The sequence below is a fragment of the Hirundo rustica genome, chromosome Z (assembly GCF_015227805.2).
Source record: "Hirundo rustica isolate bHirRus1 chromosome Z, bHirRus1.pri.v3, whole genome shotgun sequence".
In the NCBI taxonomy this organism is placed as follows: Eukaryota; Metazoa; Chordata; class Aves; order Passeriformes; family Hirundinidae; genus Hirundo; species Hirundo rustica.
Genome location: NC_053488.1, coordinates 46849393 through 46870727, shown reverse-complemented (window position 1 = coordinate 46870727; position 21335 = coordinate 46849393). Strand labels below are relative to the sequence as shown.

General features: G+C 37.4%; 1 protein-coding gene across 2 annotated transcripts in view; it reads left to right on the top strand.

The window, feature by feature from the left end:
* Window positions 1-21335, top strand: part of CAMK4 (calcium/calmodulin dependent protein kinase IV) — a 208603-nt gene that overhangs the window by 44732 nt on the left and 142536 nt on the right. The window contains exon 2 of one of the 2 annotated variants that reach the window (XM_040090934.2): window positions 21176-21219. The exons of the other annotated variant lie outside the window; for it this stretch is intronic. Within the exon in view, the coding sequence (XP_039946868.1) occupies window positions 21212-21219 (8 nt within the window). The 5' untranslated portion in view covers window positions 21176-21211. The remainder of the gene's footprint in view (window positions 1-21175; window positions 21220-21335) is intronic. 2 annotated transcript variants of the gene reach the window in all.

Below are 21335 nucleotides of genomic sequence, written 5' to 3'. Positions count from 1 at the left end.
GTCATAGCCTGTGTATTCAATTCCAGAAGTTCTGTATTTTTGTTGTTCAGCAATAATTTGCTCATTTGTTTTTCCTGCTGTGTTGCTGCTTTTTCTGGTTTTGGTGCTTTATGGTGCTTTTGGTGCTTTTTGGACCACAGAATTTGAAAAGAGTGTTTTGTGCTGCTTGTGTGAGATGGAAGCCAGCAAGCACAACAAAGGTCATGGGTAGTAAGATGGGAGGCCCTGGGAAGGATTTTGTGAAGCAGATAAATGCTACAAGACAAGAAGAACAGAATTAGCAGAATCAAATGCCTCTCATTGTAAAGCTGTGGCCTGTGTCTGTTTTCAGAGACTTTCAGTTTTGTTTTTCCTTAGTTGTAGCAGTGCATTGTGAGCACATGACTTGGCTGACCTTGTCTGGCCTTAGAACTCCTGGGCAAGAAGATGCAGAAAGGACCGGGAGTGACACCCAGCCACTTGTGTCATCTAGTGTGGTGGTTCCTTTGGCAAGTGACAGTGTTAACCTTCAGTGCAAGGACCTCTGACATGATCTTCAGCGGCTTCAATTCTAAGTTAAAGTCTCTTGCAAAGCCTTCTTCCAGCTCCATCTTTAGAAGTGTTAATGTCAGCAGGGACTCTCATTTCTGGGGCTATGAAGGTTAACAAGTCTGAGCTTACAGTTTGCAGGTTTGACTGACTTCCTCACATTCCCTCCTGAAAAGCATTTATGTAAGTGGGAGTTTAGTGTGCTCACATCTTCTCCAGAACTTCCTGTAATATAAAGACAGAGGTTTTGGCTTCCAGAGCTCAATGAAGCTCCCTGCCCTTTCTGCATCAAATACGAGACCAGTTTCCAAAACTGAAGCTAACTCTTTCCTGCATCTGCTGTCATGTAAACTATATAAAAACCCAATTTGTTCTAGGAAAGACTTGCTGCATGTCAGTCCAATGAACTCCACCAAGTCCACACTCGCCCATAGTCAGTCTGAGGGACTGCAGGTGAAAACTATGATACTCCTCCCAGAAATCTCCTTCAGCACCCTGTGATGAACATCACCAACTCCTTAGTGACATCAGCAGTCTGACTCAAATATTCTCATAGCTGGTCTAATTGGGCATTTAACATTCTATTAACATTTTATAGAACCCAGCTCCACACAATGCTTTCTTTGCTAGTATTCCCTATTATTTGAAGAACTTAACTTTTTTCTTCTTTTTCCTCTCCCCTGGCACATTTTAAAAATATGTTCTTTAGTAAATTTAATCAATAATGCATTTTCAGCTTCCTCCCTTTTTAGAGCTACTGCTGTATATTTTGTTTCTTGTTGCCTTTTTGCTTTTCCTGAAATTCCAGTTTTCACCATTCTGTCATTTGACAGCTCCCAATGTAGTTTTTGTAAACCTACAAAAACTTCAACAGGATGTTAAAAAGCCCTTTTCAATAACCATGATTGTTGGAGATGATGAAAATTTAACAGGAAGGTCTTACAGATATGAACACTTAGCAAAAGGTTCACTAGAAATAAAAACAAGTTTTGATATAGAAGAATAAAAAATGTTTAAGCTAAGGATTACTGAGTTAGTTGTTACTAGACAAAGGTTAAGAGAAGTTGGAAGGAAACTTTTATGGCTAAGAACAAAGGATAAGTCATCTACAAGTAAAACCCATGTTTTTACCAAGTAAAGAGAAGAACCATAGGCAAACAAAAGCATGTTTTTACCAAGTAGAAAAAGGTCTAAGAATTTTCCACTGCAAGAAAATAAACAACTTTAAGCTTAAAATGTCACATACTAATTAGATGTGATTGGATAGTACTAACCATAATATGGTAATGATAGTAGTTGTGACAGGCTATAGGTAAATGTAAAGGTATTGTGTATGATGCTGATTGGTTATTATGTATTAAGATGCTTGGCAAAGAAAACTATATAATGGATTGTAACCAAAAAGTAAGGTGGCTTGAGACATACCTATAAGTTGTACCTGGCAGCTTTAGGCTTGGCTCTGTCACCCACAACCCAGGACTGCTGTAACATCATCTATGCAGTAAACAGCATTTTGAAGAGCTGCCTGTTGTCCCAATATCCTTCGTCGACACATCTTCTGTGATTGCAACACGCAAAACAACCACACGGAGACGAGAGATTTGCAGGGCAGAGATGTTCCTCAGAGAGAGCCCAAGGCTGAACCAAGCCTGAGAGCCTCTCTGCCTGTTTATGTCTTACTTTTTATACATTTGTGGGTTTGACTGTGGATTGGCTTCTGGAGTTTATCACCTCCCAGCCGAATGGCCAGACCAACTGTCAGTTACAATTGTTTTCAGGTTAGAAATACGTAAACAAAGGACAGGGAATAAAAACCAAAGGATTTGTTTATATTACATGTGTGAGAGAAGGCAAAAACTGCTCCTAATATTGTACAGAAGCTAGAAAGACTGACTCCATCTTATGAACAATCAAAAGCCTAAAAAACTCAGAAAAACCAGGGTGACAGTCTTCTACACATGATCACAGACCATCCTGGAAATTAATCACACATCTGCAGACACATGCATGTACACTGAATTGTTTTCATGAAAGTCACCACTACTCAATGCTTGAAATGAGGGAACTCCTTTTCTTAAGTATGAAATTGTTGTTTTCAAGGAGAAGATTTTAGAACTTCTAGTCCATGAACATCTTTTATCTTTTCTTTAGGTTCTCTACACCAGTCACTGACCAAGCCAGTGTTTAACTGGCGATGTTAGAGAAAGGCTGTAGTTTCCATTTTTAAAGCAGTGAGGCTTTTCAGCTGTCAGAGCTGCTCTGTAATCCAGGATAATGAATCCCATCTAAACTATGTCAGTCTGTACTCCTCTACATAAAGAACTCGGCACGGTGGTGTATTAGATGTTTGGAAGTAAATTACTTCTTTTTTGTTCTCCCCATCATACTGAAACTTCAAGCACAGCATACTCCAATGACATACCTGAGGTCTGTAATTTTCGAACTCCACTGGAATGTAAAATAGAATTGCAGTTAGGCAGTATTTGAGACACAGTCTGTACAGGACTTACAGATTCACATCTTTTAAACGTTTTTAAAAAGGTTCTGTGTGTACCTTCAGAGAGTGACTTAAAACAAAAGATGCAGTCACTGTTGCCCATGCGCCCATTCATGCTCTTTTAAACCCTAAGTGGGTGACAGTCATGCAGATCAGCTGTCCATACTAGCAAGTGGCTAGTATGTGCCCTACACAGCAGAGGTCCCCTCCAGGCACAGCTCCAGCATCCATATCAGCCACAGCCTGGGAAAAGAGTAGTGGTGCTCCAGCAGTGAGGAAGGTTTGGATCTGGAAATTCAGAGATCTTCTGTTGTCAGACAGGCAGGCTCTTCTTATCTATCAACATCACTTTGTGTGCCCACATCTCCCTTTGTGTCCCTGGAACCACCTTTGTGTCCCTGCACTCTCCTTTCTGTCCTCTCACATCTCACTTTTTGTCCCTGGACACCCCTTTGTATCCTTGCACACTACTCTGCATCCCTGGAAACTGCTCTGTGTCCCTGCACTCTCCTTTGTGTCCCTGCACACCCCTCTGTGTCCCTGCACGTTATTCTATGTTTCTGCAAACCCCTCTGTGTCCCTGTATATCTCTTTGTGTCCCTGCACATCACTCTGTGTCCCTGCACATCCCTTTGTGCCCTGCAGAGTGGGTGTCACATGGACATGCAGAGTATTCTCTAAGAACCAAGTTGTGCAAGGCATCATGTACTTCTGCCACCCCTTCCCACAGTTTCCTTTCTTGATGCTTGGAGGGGAAACACCCTTAATGAGATCTCATGTGAAGTCCAACTTTGCAAATTTAGCTTTACAGGTGTCAAAATGCTGCTTCTGGGCTTGAATCTGATTAGGGAAAATTTATCCAAAATCAAAGAATTCTTTTTTGAAGATTTAACTGAAAATGTACAAGACTTATGGTGATCAATACACCATTCCTCTAGATGCTTAGTTATACTTTAACAATATTTTCTGTCCAGGTATCTAGTTAATAATGTTTTCATCTGGCAAAATGTATAGTTTTAGCCTATATCAACACTGTAAAGAAATTTTAGTAATCTTGGGCTCTCTAAAGCTTTGGCTCCAAATACAGGGGCAAAATATAGTATAATTTTAAATTACTTCATACATCCTGGAAAAAAAAAATTTGAGGTTCACTCTATTGCTGAGAAGTTTATCCACATTTTTATTCAGAAGAAATGTTTTCCTTATTCCTCTATCTGAACCTTTGAAAATAAAAGATTTTTCCCCACTGACGTAATAACAAACCTGTTGGCAATGGAAATTTGTGAATTCTGTTAGGAAACAAATGCTTTTAATGAAACCACACAAATGCTTGTTAAACTTTGAATACACTCACAAACTTGAGAAACTGTTGCAAGCACAAGGGTCACAGCAATCTGTGTGGGACTACATCCTGTTTTGACAAAAAAACAAGTAGTTATGTCTGACAAAATATTAATGATTGTGGCTAAACAGTCCTTGCCCTTTAGAGAGAGCTTTTTGTATTGCATTTTCTATAAATGCTCAAGGATCCAAAAAGTTTATGTACAATGCAGATTGTAGCCTCAAGGACACTGGAGACTCTGTCCCACTCTGTTCCTTTCCTCCTGCAGCTTTCTGTTTTTTCCATTCACCCACTGGAGCTATGAGCAGTTCTGTAACTTATTACTCAATGATCCATGTTGCTCTTCCCTTAGCAATTCCGCATTTTGAGAAGATTGTGCACTATTTCAAAAACTCTCACAGTCTTGTTTGGGGTCAATTAATAAATCAGGTAGGCAGAACATAAACTAAATACCTCATATTTAAAATATTTCAGACTTAGCCTGTAAAATATTACAACCTTAAACAGTCTATATTTTCCCTGGTTATGTAAAAAATGTGTTTCAGAGAGATGTAGACTACACTATTTCTACAAACTGACTCAGGCACAAAATTTATTTAGCTGTAGGAAGCAAGAACAATGAACATAATTTCAGTAAGATTTGAGGGACTGCACATACAGTCATGTGATTTGATTTTAATCACAGGACACTGGAACATGCACAACATACATGCTTTGGTGCTAATGAGGGCTTAAACCCACTTCCCTCATCTTTTTTCCCCTGCTGAACACATATCATAAGAAGAAAACAGATTAAGAGATAATATGTCTAACAGCTTACCACACTGAAAACAGTAACACTGATAAAACCCCTAGATTTTTGTTTTCCTAGGGAATTACATTATGCAAATGAAGAGTAAACATAACAATCTGAAGGACTTCTAAGATGTTTTTCTAGTACTTACAGGAAGTTTTCAATACAAGCACTACTCCTGCAAACCATTTTCCCAGTGAAGGATAAATTTAGCACTCTTTAGAGTTTGACAGACAGCCTCAAATGCACTGCTGCTGCTCGAGACACTCATCTCCTTTCAAAGAGAGAAGAAAGGTGAGGGAGGACATAAAGAGTGAAGAGTGGTTTTCAACTATGGGTATCTAATCTAGGTCTGAAAGAGTTTAGATCAGAAGTGGGACATGGTGATGTTATGTAGTTGTATTTGTGGACAATGACTGCACAAGGTAGAAAAATATGTGAATTAAAGAATAAAGCACACTCAAAGCACCTTAAAGAACCAGAGCTACCATTCCAGGGTATAGATAGGAAAAGCTGTATAGCAGTATCTGTTTATCATTCAGATATATAAGATACATAAATTATATATATAAGGTATAAAAATTTGCTCCAAAGAAGGTGCTACTGAGATGTTTCCACCTGTTATATATTCCTCCTCTTACATGAAGCTCATTATAGGCATTACAAGCCACTTACAAGCTTCAGGTCGTACATTTAAAATTAATTGCTTCATTTCTCCATATTCTTATTTTTGAGGAGGATTCTTCAGAACCACCATTAGTACCACCAGGAAAAAAAGCCTGTTACCTGAATAACACGCTGCTATCATGCACTTACTGCAACATCCCTGGATTTACCCTTATTGCTGTATTTAGCTAATTAGAGTACTTTTTAATGACCCTTTTCTTTGGTCAGCCTTTCTATAGCTGCATAAATGAAAAATTTATCTACAGGGCAAATTTGTCAGCAACAAAGGAGTCGGACTGGGTCCTCATTGCAGGGTGCCGAAGCATGATGTTTGTGAGGAGAAGTAATTAAAAGTCTTAAATTTTTACCTTCATTGCTTCAAAAGTAAAAAGCAAAATACACCTTCCTTCAGCACCATCAGTTTTCTAACACAGAAGAGGGAAATAAAAAAATAAATGAGTTATGTACTTCATATACCTCTTAGCTTTTACCAAAGGACAAAAATGATAGACCTCACATATATCTTTGCTAAGACCTAAGTTTACTGTGGGAGTCATTTTGCAGTGTAGACCTACAATAGCAAAAAATTAAGTACATTTCTTGAATTATTTTTCCCCAGGGAAAAACCTCTCCATTTTAAAATAGAGGGTTTGTGCCATTTTGTGTCATGGATCGTATTACATGAGAAACTGACTTCCAAGTGTTGTATTAGTCTTTTATTTTTGTTCTCTCTGGGGAAGTCAAATTAGGACAGAGTTCTTAAATGGCATATTTGCCTTCTTGAAAGGTAAACCCTAGGTATTTAAATATACGTGTGCTGCAACTTCAGTGAAAATTCCTAACTTTTGACATAGTCCATCTGCTGATCTTTCAGCAGGGTGGGCCTGGCTACAGGCAGAGAAATCAGAAACTCCTTCTGTTGCTGCAGAGATGTTGAGATAGCCTGGCCATATAGTGAGCTCTGGAGAGAGAGAGGAAAAAAATTTTTGAAAAGGTCACCCTGACTCAAAAGACCCATGCTGTTCTGGTTGATTCTTCTGGGTTGTGAAACCATCTGGTCGTGAAACAACGTAGCTCTCAAGAGATAGGAGAAGGGGACAAATATTAGGAAGTTACAGTCAGCAAATACTTTCATATGTCATGAATCCAAACAACAATCTTATTATTTACTGCAAATCCTCCCTCTCCTCTCAAAATAAAGAAAGAAAACAGGACAGATGGAGTTAGGATATTTCTAGTGAGTTTATCAGCAGGAAAACTGATGTACATTTACAAACATCCCTCTTGCCAGCCACATAAGGGAAGACAAACTATATTGTTTGCACTAAGTCAGACATTATCCCTTTGCTGAACTAACACCATATTGCCCCTGCTTGGGAACCCACTCTTGATCCCACCCAGTGGCTCACTGCCCATGAATTCCAATGGGTCCCCTCCACTGCAAGGCATCACAGTCAAGAGCAGAGAACTCAATCATGAGCTCCAAACAGGAGCTGAACCCATTCTTCACTGCAGCACAGAGGGCAAAACATCTCACCAACACACAAGGACTGAATATAGTACTTTAAAATCTAGGTGCATGATTTTTAGCCAGAGATTTTTCAATCCTGCAGTTAGCAAAGATCAATGCACATTGCATTGCCATTATCAGACTACACAGGAACAAAAATGCTATTGTGGGCTACAAGAGAGTGGGAGAACTCTGCAGCATTTCTGATCAAAGTGCATTTTTTCCCTTACTTCATTTGCACTTTCAAATACTGAGCTATTCCCCCTAAATGGTAATCTAAAGAAAACCTCCCTTTGTTTAGTGATAGGGTTTTCCCATCATATCGTTTCTAGAAATCTGCTTGATTTCCCAGACACTGGTATTTACTGCAGCCTTCTGTCTCCTAGAAAGCATATATGACCTTCTAATAAAGAATGTTTCTTTTTAGAGAAGATAGGATCTTGCACTGCAACACTTAATGGATTATTCCTCAACCTCTACTATTTTTTTTTTATGCCACAGTATTAAAGTTTTTTGAAAGTCCCAAAACATATAATGCATAAAAGAATGCTCTATATTAAGTTTATAATCAGTTGTATTATTTCTGTTGAAGTTAAAACAGAATTATCAGCCGTGTCACCACATTTTACTTGTATTTACCCAGTATTCAAAATTCAGAGGAATAAACTCTCCAATACAGGCCACTGTCAGGAAGAGAGGGCATGGCACAGTGATTATGAAGTGCCCTCTGATGAGCAGAGTATCCCTGAAACCTTAGGAAAAATGAAAATCTATGCAGAGGAATTCCCAATCATTCAAATCTGAAGAAAGATACATTTCCCGCACCGCCATGAAAGTCAATGGTAAGAGTAATCAGTCTTTGATAAAACTGCCAAAGCTATTCAGGACTTTAATGATGTCCCAGCTTGTACTTCAGACGGATTTCAACATATATATTACATATTTTATTTGCAGTTACATAAAATTACAAGTAATTACAGAAGTTATCCTGGATTAGTACACCATGGCTTAATATTTGTGTCGCTTAAATGTACTCGTTCACTGTAGTCATACTGTAACGATGTAGGCAGCAAAAGAAATTCCCAGTTATGAGACTTACATTGTCACTTGTTGATTTCTGTGAAATAACACAGATTTTGTGAGATAGGACCCAGAAGACCTATTTTTTTTTCTCTAATTTATTTTTTAAAGCAAACTATAGTTGGAAAAGACTCTCATTTCCAGTGTCTCAACAAATGGGCTTAGCTTCTTCCTGAAATTAACAACTATTGCTAACCTACTGCTCAACATAGTTTTGTAAATATTTAGGAAACATTTTTGTAAATTTGTAAATTTACAAATTTTGTAAATTTGTAAATATTTTAGGAAACAAATTTCCCATTTAGCATATCACACAAAAAACCATCCTGTTCTCATCTTCATTCCCCTTCTCTCACCAAAGGGCCTATGAAATTTTGTAAGTGTACCACATTTTTTTTCCTGATTCAACACTGCATTCTACATATTTTCTAATCATCAGGAAGGTATAGTGTCAGTACTGTTAATAAAATGAAGAGATAGCTTGTTTTCTCCCAGTTTGTGCAAATAATCTCCCTGACTATAATTTAAAGATGTGATTATTTTCCAGAGTTTCAAATCTACTCCTATCAACTACAGTGGTAGAAAGTGAGAGCTTCATAATTTGTCCATCAGAGTGGATTTTATTTGCAAAGAGTTAACTGTAATTACCTATAAAGAGAGATTTAAGGGTAATTATTTTGCTGCCTGGTTTATAGCAACGTAGTCTGTATGATGATAAAACCACTATAAATGAAAGTCCCTTGCATCTAGTAAAGTAAGAGAAATTAGGACATAACTAAAAAGAAAGAAGAATCCTGGGTTTGTAATTTCATTAGTCCCTGATCAGAAAGATGCATCCCATTAGTTTGAGACAGGAGTGTTGCCCCAGGAAGCATCACCTGAAGAGAGGGGAGAGTTCATGTGAGAAGCATGGTCTGCTCCCAGTGCAAAGAAGAGGAGGGGGAGACCATGGCAGGGACCAGTCACAGCCCCAGGGAGGCGGAAGGCACAGAACCAGTCTTCCAACCTGGAACCTTCTTGGATTTACTGAAAGTTCACTATTAATGGATCACTTGTAAAGAGAATTACTTAAGTTAAAGGAACTGCGGAAAATACAGTTATTTACTACATGGTTGCCTATAGCAGGCTTGCAGTCTCTTGGCATATTTCTTTTTCTTTTTTCCTAGTTGGGGTTGCTTTTGAACATTCGTTTTAGAGGTATGTTGTGGTGGTTTGGTTTTTTTATGTTGTTTGTTTGTTTGTTTGTTTTAATTTATCCTCAACAACTTAAATTTGTAAGGGCTATTAATAATTAACATGCAAAGCTATTTTTGTAGTATATAGTACTAGAAATGGGCAGTAGACAGCAGTAATGTGAAATTACTCCCATTTACTTAAACATTGCAGCAGGGCTACACAACTCTATAATGAAAATTCCTGCTCTGGTTGTGTTTCATAAATTTATGATGAGTTCAAAAACAAACCAAAAAAAGCTGTTGCAGTTTTTTAAAGTAATTTTCATATAATAAAGTGAGCACCGCAGTCCATACAGTAATTGTAAGTGGTGTAATATTATTTCAGCCATGATACTCTAAAAGGGCAAACTGCATGAGGAGGTAATATGTTATTAAATACACTGACACTGTGGAAAAAGCAGACATCTTTTAGTTCTGTCTTCAGATACTAGTTCAGTAACATGAGCTGGTCATACAGTGAAAATGCCCAAGATTTTCTTGTAGAGACCATTTCAATGAGCACTAGAAAATGTTTAGCAAATGGCAACATTTCCAAAATTGTCTGTCCTACTGTTTTTTTAAAACCTATACCTCTGTAGAATATATTAATCTTACAAAAAACAAATTCTTCATCTTAGCACTGAGTTAAAGTGATTGAGGAGGTTATAAAATCAGGAAGAATTTTGCCAAAACACATAAGATGTCAGCAACCAGCACAATGTATTCTGACAGAGCAGTTAAAACCTCCACAAACATCAACAGAATAGCCTAAAACCAAAGTTGGCTCTTTTCAGATAAATTTTGTTCCCTTGGTCATTCTCAGGCGTAACCAAGGAATAATTTCTTTTCAGAGAGGAAAAGAAGTGTAAAAACTCCCATGTTTGTTCAAAGGAACTGGAAAGATCTTTGGAAAGATGTGATATTGCAGAAGTAAGACCAGGATCTGAGACATTTAAGTATTAAACACCACTGGCTAATCTTAGCTCTGCATAGTGTTTACATCAGCTTTTGGCAAAACACAGGACTTCGAGTAATTCTTCTTTATGAGCAGACTCATCAGATGTCTCATTGGCACAGCCTTGTTCTACTTTGGCTTTACCTCCCCATTTGTCTGATAGTTTGTGATGCTAAAGCGAGTGCTGAATGCTTTTTCTGAACCACCAAATTGTTTTTCTGACTCGGTACAATTTTTTTCTTTACATCTGTACAGAAACAGTGAGCAAAACTCATCTAATCAAATGTCAGTGTGTGCTTCTCTGATAATTATCTGAATTCCCTTTGCAGATAGCAGAGAGCAACTGGCAGTTTTGGAACATGGTTCATTCCATCCTAAGGGCATTTTGAATAGGTTGGGTATAACATGACCTGGAAGGGTTTTAACTCTGAGGACCGAAGAAGCTTTATATAGGTACCTATAAAAGTAGCTGCCTTTGATAAGGGGGAGAAATTGCTCCCACTCTTTCTAAGTACAGCAGCCCACAGAGAAATGAGTTTTTGAATGCAGGTCATGGCAACCTCTTCTCAAGACTCTCAAGAGCAGGAAAAAATGTCTCCATGATACCCAACTCTCATGATCCAGAGCCCTTCCTTGTCATGGTCAGTGAACAGCACTTGATATTCTGTTGATGTAGTCAAAACGAAAAACTTAATGGATCTCTCAATCCTCTGCCTCCCCATGTCTCCACAAACCAGTGCAGACTAACATGTGTGATAAAACCATCCTGAGAAAGCAGCTACACTGTGCTGTGGGGCATGCACAAAGTTCCCCACAGTACATCATCACTTGAAGCAGAAGGAGAAAGAACACAGGGAAGAAAAAAAGAAAATAGAGAAGCCATCTTAGAGGAAGAAATGGAGAAAGACATGTATACACATATCTATATTTATCTAGATTTCTGGAGATGAGATAGGCAGGTATGTCAAGACACTGAGGGAGGCTGAGGAGGGACAGATGCTTAAGTGAGAAGACAGGCACACAAAGATAAGGTGGTGAGAGAAGGAGGTGACGGGAGTGTGCAGAGTGGGTCAGGAGACATGCTAAGTGAAAAGCTGCATGGTAAGAAAGAAAGTGAGAAAAAAAGAATTCAGAATAGAAGCAGCAGCAAATAGAAAATAAGCACATAAGCTCATGGTTTCAGACTCTGTCTCTGGGAACACAGAGCATGCAATGACCAAAAAAACCCAAACCCACAGTGGAGAACAAGAGCAAGAGAGAAACTGCAACTTTGAAGAGAACAACTATATTGCTTTTCAAGCTCAGGCAATGAGTAATAGTACAGAGAAGCATAAAATGGAGTGAAGACTGTAATAGCTTAGGTCTTTATTTTTTCTTATTTAACACCTCAATTTAATCATGTGTCTTAGAGAAGATGCAATACTTGCTGAACATAATTAAATGTGATGCCAATTTTTTAAGGCTCAATGCAGTCTCTACAGCTCTGTAGACTTGCTACACCTAATGCCATTTCAAACATTACACATTCAGGAACTGAGGGGGAAAAAAATATGTTGACTGTGGCAACCAGCATCAAGCTGCAGTTTCAAGCCTCATGCTTGCATGTGGGCATAACTCATGCCTCACTAAAATATGGTGTAAACAGGCCTGTGCCCTTTCTACACACCTTGTGTAACTGAGCAGTCTGTGGTCTGACAGATGCTGCTGAGGCTGATTTATAGTACCCAAATTTCAATCCTGAGAAACCACCATCCTTAAAGACTATCTGTGTGTCTGTCCTTCATATTAATCCATTCTGTAACCTGAAAAAACCCCAGCTTTTAAAGAATGCATAAAGTAGCCATATAAATCCACCTTTAATAGGCTGCCAATAATTTTCCCCCTCAAGCTCGTCTTCTCTTGTCAGAGCAGTGAAATTCCCTTATGCTCCTATGTGTAAATGTAAGAAAAAATACACCATTTTTACTTGAATTTTTACTATTAAAATAGAGTAACTCAGCACATTTTGCCTTCTTGCAGTGTCTTTACCTGCCTATTGCTGTTCTGTAAATGTGAGGTTATTTAAGCCAACCATATCATGTAGTTTTAAGGGCTCTTGCAGCATATAATTTAAATAATTATGTAACTGCTTCTACTATTGCTGCTATTGTCCAGCTACAGTTTTTCTGCCATAGTAATGAAAGAATACATCTTACAGCAGCTATCAGTCAATCACTCATGGTATGGTGTGATCTAGTAGCCCTAGGAAAATCCTAGGTGCACACAATGGGCTATAAAGGCAACAGCTAAGAAAAAGCCATGTACTTTTCAAATCTTATTACTTTAAGGGGAATTACTGAAACAATTACTGAAGAGTGCTAGGAATGGCTTATCCACAGATCAGTGACAGGAAAAGTACCTTCTACCATTGGATTTGAAAAGAGCTACCTGTGCCAGTTTGTTCATCCCTCTTACTCTGTGGGTTGTTCAAAATTGCAACCTTCTATTAAATGTACTTTCTTTTTTTAAGGTTGTCATTTCAAAAAACTCAATATGTAAGGGACCAGTGGCTACACCAAGTGTCACAGCTGATTTCCAAAAAACCAGCATCTCCACCTAATACTGACACAAAAAAGTGTATTTGAAAAAAAGGGGGGAAAAAAAGAAAAAAAGAAAAAGAAAAAAAAGAAGAAAAGAAAAAAGAAACAAAAACCAAACAACAAACACACAAAAAAAACCCCCCAAAACAAAAACCAAACAGGTATTCCAGAAAAGCAATGTGAAAAAATACTTAAAAAAAAAAAAAAAAAAAGTGCTGTATAAGTTTAGAACCACAAACAGCAAAACATTGACATTTTCTCTTTCCAGTTAATTCATTAATGCAGTGTGATGACAAGTATGGTCTTTATAGAAAAATTATGTCTATTTGTATTGTTTTTCCCTACATCTGTTTTTGCAAGAACATCACCTTTCTGGGAAAGGGATGTGACCCAATTTCCTTTTTGACAAATAATCTACTTCCTTTTTTTTTTTTTTTTTTTTTTTTTTTTTTTAAACTCTAGTTATCCCACAAGTGTTTCAAGACAAAGCTCTTTCTACTTGAGCAACATACCATTTTCTCCAAGCTAGACATGAACAAAAATACCAGAATTCTTTAAATTACTTTCAGTTTGCCAGGTATTTATGAATCAACTAATACATGCTACCACTATTACTTGGGAGTTTATACTCTGCTTTTGCCAGCCACTTAATTCTTTTCTGTGGCTGAATTCACAGACTCAAATCAACTCCTCAGTCCTCTACACATACCACTTGAAGGGAAAAAGCACTGTATTTTTAGCAACATTCTCTTTTCTAAGCCACTTTCTCTTAGGTAAAAATATTTTTTAACAAGTTTTTATTATTACATTGATATGTAAGAATGGCTACAGAAAAGATTTTGGTACAGGGAACACTTTTGTTTCTTATCAAATTCCTCAAGATAACCGTGGCAATGCATGTTTCTTCCCTCCATAAATCATCAGGACTGAAGAGGCTAAGCTGTCAGACAGAATTACAGCAGTTTCCATTTCATAAAGTTTCTTTTATAACCATTCTCTTATATTTGAGAGCAGAAGTGAACCAGATAATCAGAAAGCACATTTTAAATTAATGTTGCTCAGCACTAATTAGGTGACTGTTTAGTTTCTGCAGTCTTTTATCTGCCATGTTCTAAATGTTGTGCATGGCTCAGGCAGACAGATATGGGGTTGTAGGTGAAAATTCCAGCAGGAACATAACTTTCATGTGTTGGTAGAACACCACAAAAATTTGGATGGATGAACTCCTCAACCTCACAGTACATTTCAGCTTCAGTCAAGAAATTGCAAAACAATTGGAAAATGTGTCTGAAATGGTAAGAAATAAATTAATGAGTTTATGAGTTGTGGGATATATTTTTCATCTTTCTCTTTGCTGTGCTGACTGAGAGGAGAAAAATGAGAATCCAGCACTTGGCTCTGCATTTCTACATTAAATCCAAGCATATGTTTCTGATCATTTTTCAGTCACAAGGATCCTGAGACTCCAAATAAATAACTCTATTTTAATCTTGTTAAGGGGGTAACAAAAATGAACACCCTACCTATGCAGTATTAACACTGCAGGACAATACAGAATAGTTTTATCTAAAAAAAAAAAAAAAAAAAAAAAAAAAAAAAAAAAAAAAAAAAAAAAAAAAAAAAAGTATGAGGTTCTCTCATCTTTCACTATACTGTATTTAATTTATTATGACAATTGTTCATGTCATCAAGCAGTCATGAAACAAGGGGTGAGTTAATTCTTTACTTCAGTGGAGATTATATGAATCATTAACTTTATTTCAAACATCATAAATTCATAAAACAGTACAGTAGATCTTTATTTAGATTGCTTACATTTCTTAAGGCTGGGACAAGATTCTAACTGTGCAGCAACTCATTAGGTGATGCCTGAGTTCTGCTGTATTTTCAGGCAAAGGCCAAATACTTCTTTTGTTTATATATATGCTGCAATACTTAAAACTTTTTTTAGGTCAATAACAAAGAAAATTAAATTTCTTGGCACTGGTAGAAAGTTATTTATTTTCAAGCTCTCTTCCTCTTAATAGTGGTATCTAACAAAGAATAAAGAGACATCTATTGTTGCCTAAAGTATGTGCCTTGCAGTAATATTCATTCACTGGAAATAACAGCACACCTTCAATTATGTTAGGCTCAGTCATTTCAGTAACAGCTCTTTTTCGCAACTACATTTTGCAGTATTTTCATAATGACTATTTACTATTAGCATTTGACAGTTTAATTCAAATTATTTATGGACACTTTGTTAATTGCATATATGTTGTCAAAAGGAGTTTATCATCCAATGTTTCAAACACAAAGTTTCGAGATGCTTGATTGATATGCTACACAGAACTTGCTGTCTTTATTTCTGTATTTTGGAAATTCAAAACTTTTCTCCAAGCATTTTGTGTTTTTCCAGTTACAAAACAGAAGCAACTGAGGCACAGTCAGGTTCTTGTTTGGTTGGTTTTGTTTTGATGAAAACTTTCCTTATATTTTTTCTTCATTTTGCCTCACAGGAGGAGACACCTGTCCAGAAACTATTTTAATCATCCTGTTCCTAAAGGATTGGACTCCATGCTTTGGCGACATTAATGTTCTTGGACTTGTGCTGGACACAACAGTGTAAAGTAAAAGCCACATAAATTATTACAACGGAAAGGCACATCATTCCCATCCAAGCCTGAAGATAATATGATTAAAATATGTCCTGATGTAAGGTTTTTCTTTCCTTTTTCCACTCAGTTATTTTTGGCAATAATTAAAATTAATTTCACCAAGCCAAGTAAGTTTTGCCCATGTTATTAATTGGTAAGGGATTTCTCTGTCCTCATCTCAACCCAAAGTCTTTCCTGTCACACTCCCCACCAGATTCTCCCCAATCCTGTTGATGGACTAGAAGTGATGGAGCAACTTGGAAGGTACCTGACAGCCAAGAACAATCTGCTGCAGTACTGTGCGATGTGCATGTGTCTCTGAGAAGAAGGGTGTGGTGATCCCAGCTTCCTGCCCACTTTGTGTCTGGCACTGGGGTGGGTGGTAGGGAGGGCTCCATGGCATCTGCAGGGTAGCTGAGGATTAATGCAGCATTGTTCCTCTGTGTATGTGGAAGAAATACAGCATTTAAGGAAGGTCTAGACCTACTTAGGTCTTTCCCAGCCACCAGAACCAAAGCTGGAAGAGTTGGTCTTTACAGTTTTGGAATACAGGACCTGACTTGAAACCTCCCCTCCCCAAAATGTAAGTTGACATTTGGTTGCCAGGCTTGACAGGATTGCAAACTATCACTCGGATGTAAATAACCCTCACTGACAAAACCCTCACTGTATACCAGAGTATACACCCTAATACCATCTTCTTCATTTCCTCAAGATTTTTTGTTTTATAAGTATTAACAGTGTCTCTCTGCTGCAGCTTCATCTTTCTTCTGTAGTTTCGTTAATGCAGCAAAATTACAACCAAATGTTGTCTGCAGGTTATTGTTATGATAATGGCAAATTGGGTTTTCTGACTGTTACAAAAATACTATAAGTGACAGATTAAAAGAGCTCTCCATTATGGAGTGTCAGCTATTTCAATATATCTTTTGAGAATATATGTAAATATGATCAGAATACACAAAATGTTATAATGTGGGTTAATTTAGGGAGCGTTGGCAAACTATTATACATTCCTCCAAACTCTTTGGCATTGCCTGGCTTTCAGTCTCATAGCTTATTATTAGAAATATGTGTTCCCAGCAGGGTTAAAGAAAATATACATAGTAGTCCAAGAGATTTTGAATCTGACATTAAAATTTTGTTGTCTTGTGCTAAGGAATCCTGGACTGGCACTGAACATAAACTTCTTAGCAAAAAGCAGTTTATTTCAAAGAAGACACTGCAAAGGAATTGATGATTCAGCACAACACAAGCCTCCAAGGAGAAAGCTATGTAACTTACCAAAAGGAGGGCTATGAAGGATACACCTGGGCGCAAGAGCTTTCAGAATTCCGAAAATGACTAGGCCTAAACTCTCTGGTTGTAAAGTTTGTTCAAAGCTAGATTTTAATTTGTAGACATGGATAGTCATTAATTTTTCCCTGTCTGATTTCAAATGGTAACGTTATGACAGAGCAAGTTATTAGAAGTCCGTAATCTCCACTCTGCTTCCCTTCCCTTGACCAGGAGAACCAGAGTCAGTGTGTGAGGGTGTTCGTACTGCCACATGCTGTCATTTAGTTTAGAGGCCAGTCTGCCTCCTGCATCTGTAGGTTGTCATGAAGAGCAGTAATCAATGGTGTTGACACCTGCTCATCGTACAGACTGTTTAAAACACTTCCTCTAGAAGGAATATGTCATCAGGAAAAAAACCCAGGTAGGTAATTCTGCAGTGGCCCAGGAAGGAACAGTTTGCAACACAGAAGGTTTTACAGTTTTTACTGCTCAGGACTCTTTTCTCCTCACATGCACTCTTCATTAAGTTTAAATAAATAATGTTTATTCTTCATTAGTGTCTTTTAAGAGGAGGAGGGGGAAAAGTGCTGCTTATGAGATAAGGGTTGATATGGTGCTTTAAATAAGGCATATATATTCCCAGGAGGGGTGAGTTCACTGGATGGTTTCAATTGTCAGGCTTTGTGTGGGACCTACGAAGGGCCAGTCAGGGCATATCGGTGAGAAAATGCATGAAACTGCCAGTCCAAGGATCTGAGTCTGCATCTTGCACAGGTAGTATAAGCACATGCATTGGAAAATTTGCCCCACTGTGTCCAAAGTTCAGTACCAAGGACAAAAACATGCATAGCTTCTCTTGGTCTACTTTTCTACCTTCTTTTCTTTGTTCTCCTCATTTCACTGAACTGCTGGAACATGGGTGGCTAAGAACTCTCCAGTCCCTGAAAAGAGAAGAGAATTCTCAAGGAAAACTAATTTCCAAATAAAATATTCAAGATCGGTTTATGGGTATGTTGAACTGCAAGGGCTTCATGTTGAAAAGTCAGCTCCCTATGATTATAACTTCAGTTTCAGCCAAGTTTAAGTGACATGTTTTTTTCTGACTTGGTAAGAAAGAAATTTGGGTTTCCTACTGAGAATTCCCATGCTGTTTTAGAAATACAGCTATTCCAATGTGCGGTCTGACCCAACATATTAGAGGGACTACAGGAAAAAGAAGAAATGGTGAATGTGTTTTCTATACATTTTTCTTATACAGTGCTGTAGGAAGTGCTCTAACCTTCACCTCATATCTGCATTTCAGCAATCATATCTGAAGTTCTGTTCAGGAGCCCAAATTTCAGAAAGCTGGGTCACTCTAAGGGTAGCAATGTACCTACAGTACAGCAGTAACCTCTGGAATTCAGTGTAGTTTGAGTTTTGCTTCCATGTTTTGAAATTAATGCTTGAGATAATGATTCTTGCTCTTTAGTAAGTTTGGGTCAGGTATTTCCACTCAGTGAAAGCAGGGAAGCTGGACTCCTGATGGTCTCTTTCTTGTCCTCAATTTTCAGCTAAACTGAAATTTAAAAAGTAGCATTGATGTGGGGGAAATTATCTAATGTTAATATGGATATGAAGGAATGCAGCTATTTTGACTCCTAACTGAATTCCTGTAGTTTAAAAAGGCACTAGTGCCAGGTGTAACAATGTGTTTAGCCTCTTTGTGGGAGAGAGATCTTCTATAAATGTCCTGCAATATTTGAGGAAGGAGCCCCACTGGAAGCAAGTTAGAAATATGCTGCTGCAGTCCTAGCAGGAATAATCAGCTGCTGGTCCAAAGCCACCAAAGCAGGAGTGGCTTGAACTACTGCATTTTAATTAGTGTTTCACCAGCCAACCTACCCATGTCTAAAGAATTACAGTTCTACAAATCATTATTGGTGGCAGTTACAGGTTCAACAACATTGGCAAGCACTAGTTTGATTACAATTTGTTTTGTTGTTTTTTTTTTTTAATGGTGCATGTCTTTTTTTGTGCTTATGTAAGGCTCTTTTTATCTGCTGAATGCAGTGAAGGCTGAGTATAAAAAATATCTTGTTGGACTATTGCAATGCCTTTGCAGGTCAGCCTGAACAACTGCTAAAATGTCCTTTTAACTCAAATATTAGAAAATCTACTCAACAGCTAAAAATAACACAAAAAAAACCCTGGAATGCAATGGAATTAGATTTCTTTTTCAGAACTGTGTATATTTTTTCCATTAACCTTGCTTTCTTTAAAGATTTGTTTCATTCCTGGTAGAATGTGGGAATCCAAGGCTTTTTGCTGCTCCTAAATGATATATGTTTTGTGAAATTTTCCATTTTGTTAACATGTTGTGAAATAATGAGGGGAAAGGGAGGGCTACAGTTGCCTGCAAGCCCTGTATATGTAGATATTGATATTTAGAAAAAGCTTTGAGATTAGGTTTGAATAATTAAAGAATTGTCTGTCAGATTACTGTAGAAAGATTTTTTTTGATACTCCTACATGAAATGCAAATTGTGATAATTTCTAAATTTACATGTATCTACTTTTTAAAGTGAAGGCAATAGTAGTAATGCCACAGAATATGCATTTATAAACTAATTTTAATTCCTCTCATTGTTAATAGATTTTCTCTCTTTTTTTTTTTTGTTTTGTTTTGTTTTGTTTTGTTTTGATTTGGTTTGTTTGTTTGTTTGTTTGTTCTGTCTGGCCTTTTAACTTCAAACAGGAGTCTAGGAATAGTAATTTAATTTCTATAAATTCACTTTTGACCTATTAGTGTATATCTAAGAAAAAGTAAATTAATGTGCCTTATACTTCTGTAAACTGTACAAAGAAATCAGTAGAAATCAGTAGAAATCAGCAGAAATCAGCAGAAATCAGTAGAAATCAGAACATTGTGGAAACCTGCAATGGACTTTGATCTCTTAGTGCAGTTTTGGCAGGACAGATTTCCATGGCTTTGTACCAGGTATGGTTTTCTTTGGGCTGATCATTCTTTCAGCTGTTTTTATTGGACAAACTTGATTGTGTAATTATTGTTTCACTGTATGAAGCACAAACTAATTAATTTTTTAAAAAATCAATTCAGAACCTAAGGAATTTAATCCAAATGAAATTTACAAGAGATTACGTTGAGGACTGTATTTGTAATGAGTTGATTCAAAGGCAATATAAAAACCAGGATGAGTGGGCATGATGTGGAAATGCTGACCTACTTTTGAAAAGACTATATTTCCTTCTTACATTGAAATTACTACCAATGAGTGTTATTTTATTTTAAAAATGCAGCCTGAGGAGTTTACTTTTACTACCTATCTGTGGCCAAGTACATATATGGCGGTGTTTCATTTTGGTTGCCTTTCCTCTTTCAGAGGCAGAAGCTTTTTCTGGGTTTCAGGGTAGAAATGCTTTTTCCAAACTGGGTCAAATTCTGTCTTTTCTTGCTTTGTATTTTCTCTCTCTCTGCCAGGCTCCACTGCAGGATCCTGCAAATTCCATTTTCTCCTTTATGTGCAAATTCTGCTGATAACTTCCACCTCCTTAACGCCCCTCCTGGGCATCCCTGCCTTCCTTCCATCTGTGCTGACACCACTATTTTTGACTGCATATATTTGAAGTATGGCCATGCTTTTTCTCTCAGTCTCACAATCTGGAGTCCTTAGCACGGGCTAAGGACACCCTTAAAACAGTATCCTTCTGAAAGGATTGAAAACTCAGTAACACTTGAGGATAATAATAAGAAAAATAATCTAGAATGCTGAACCAATTGTGCATTGAGAGGTGGGTGAAGATAGGGCAGAAGGGTTTGCACATTTTAAGTAATTTAAATGAACTTTTCAAATTTGTATGTTAGCACACATGCAGAAAACAGTTACTGAATTTTAGTCTGTTTTGATGTATTTAGTGGTACATACTTAGATTGCTTGACTAATGGGTGAGTGAATTTGTTATGTCACTGAGTATTTGTACTTCAGGAAAATTATTTCTATGCTAATACTGGGTTGTGTGTGCCTCAGCTGTGATATATTCCATGCACAGGACATCATGAGCTTTCTTATGTGTTGTCATTGTCTTCATTGTAGGTGGCATCACAAAAGTGAGTGGTTTTGTTGTCCATTATGACCAGGTAATTAAGATGTATACATTATTTTCAGGTTTTTTTCTAAGTTCCATACATATGTATATATAGAAACATATTTTTGTAGTAAAGCGTTTGGCATCTTCACAGTAAAATGATCTCTT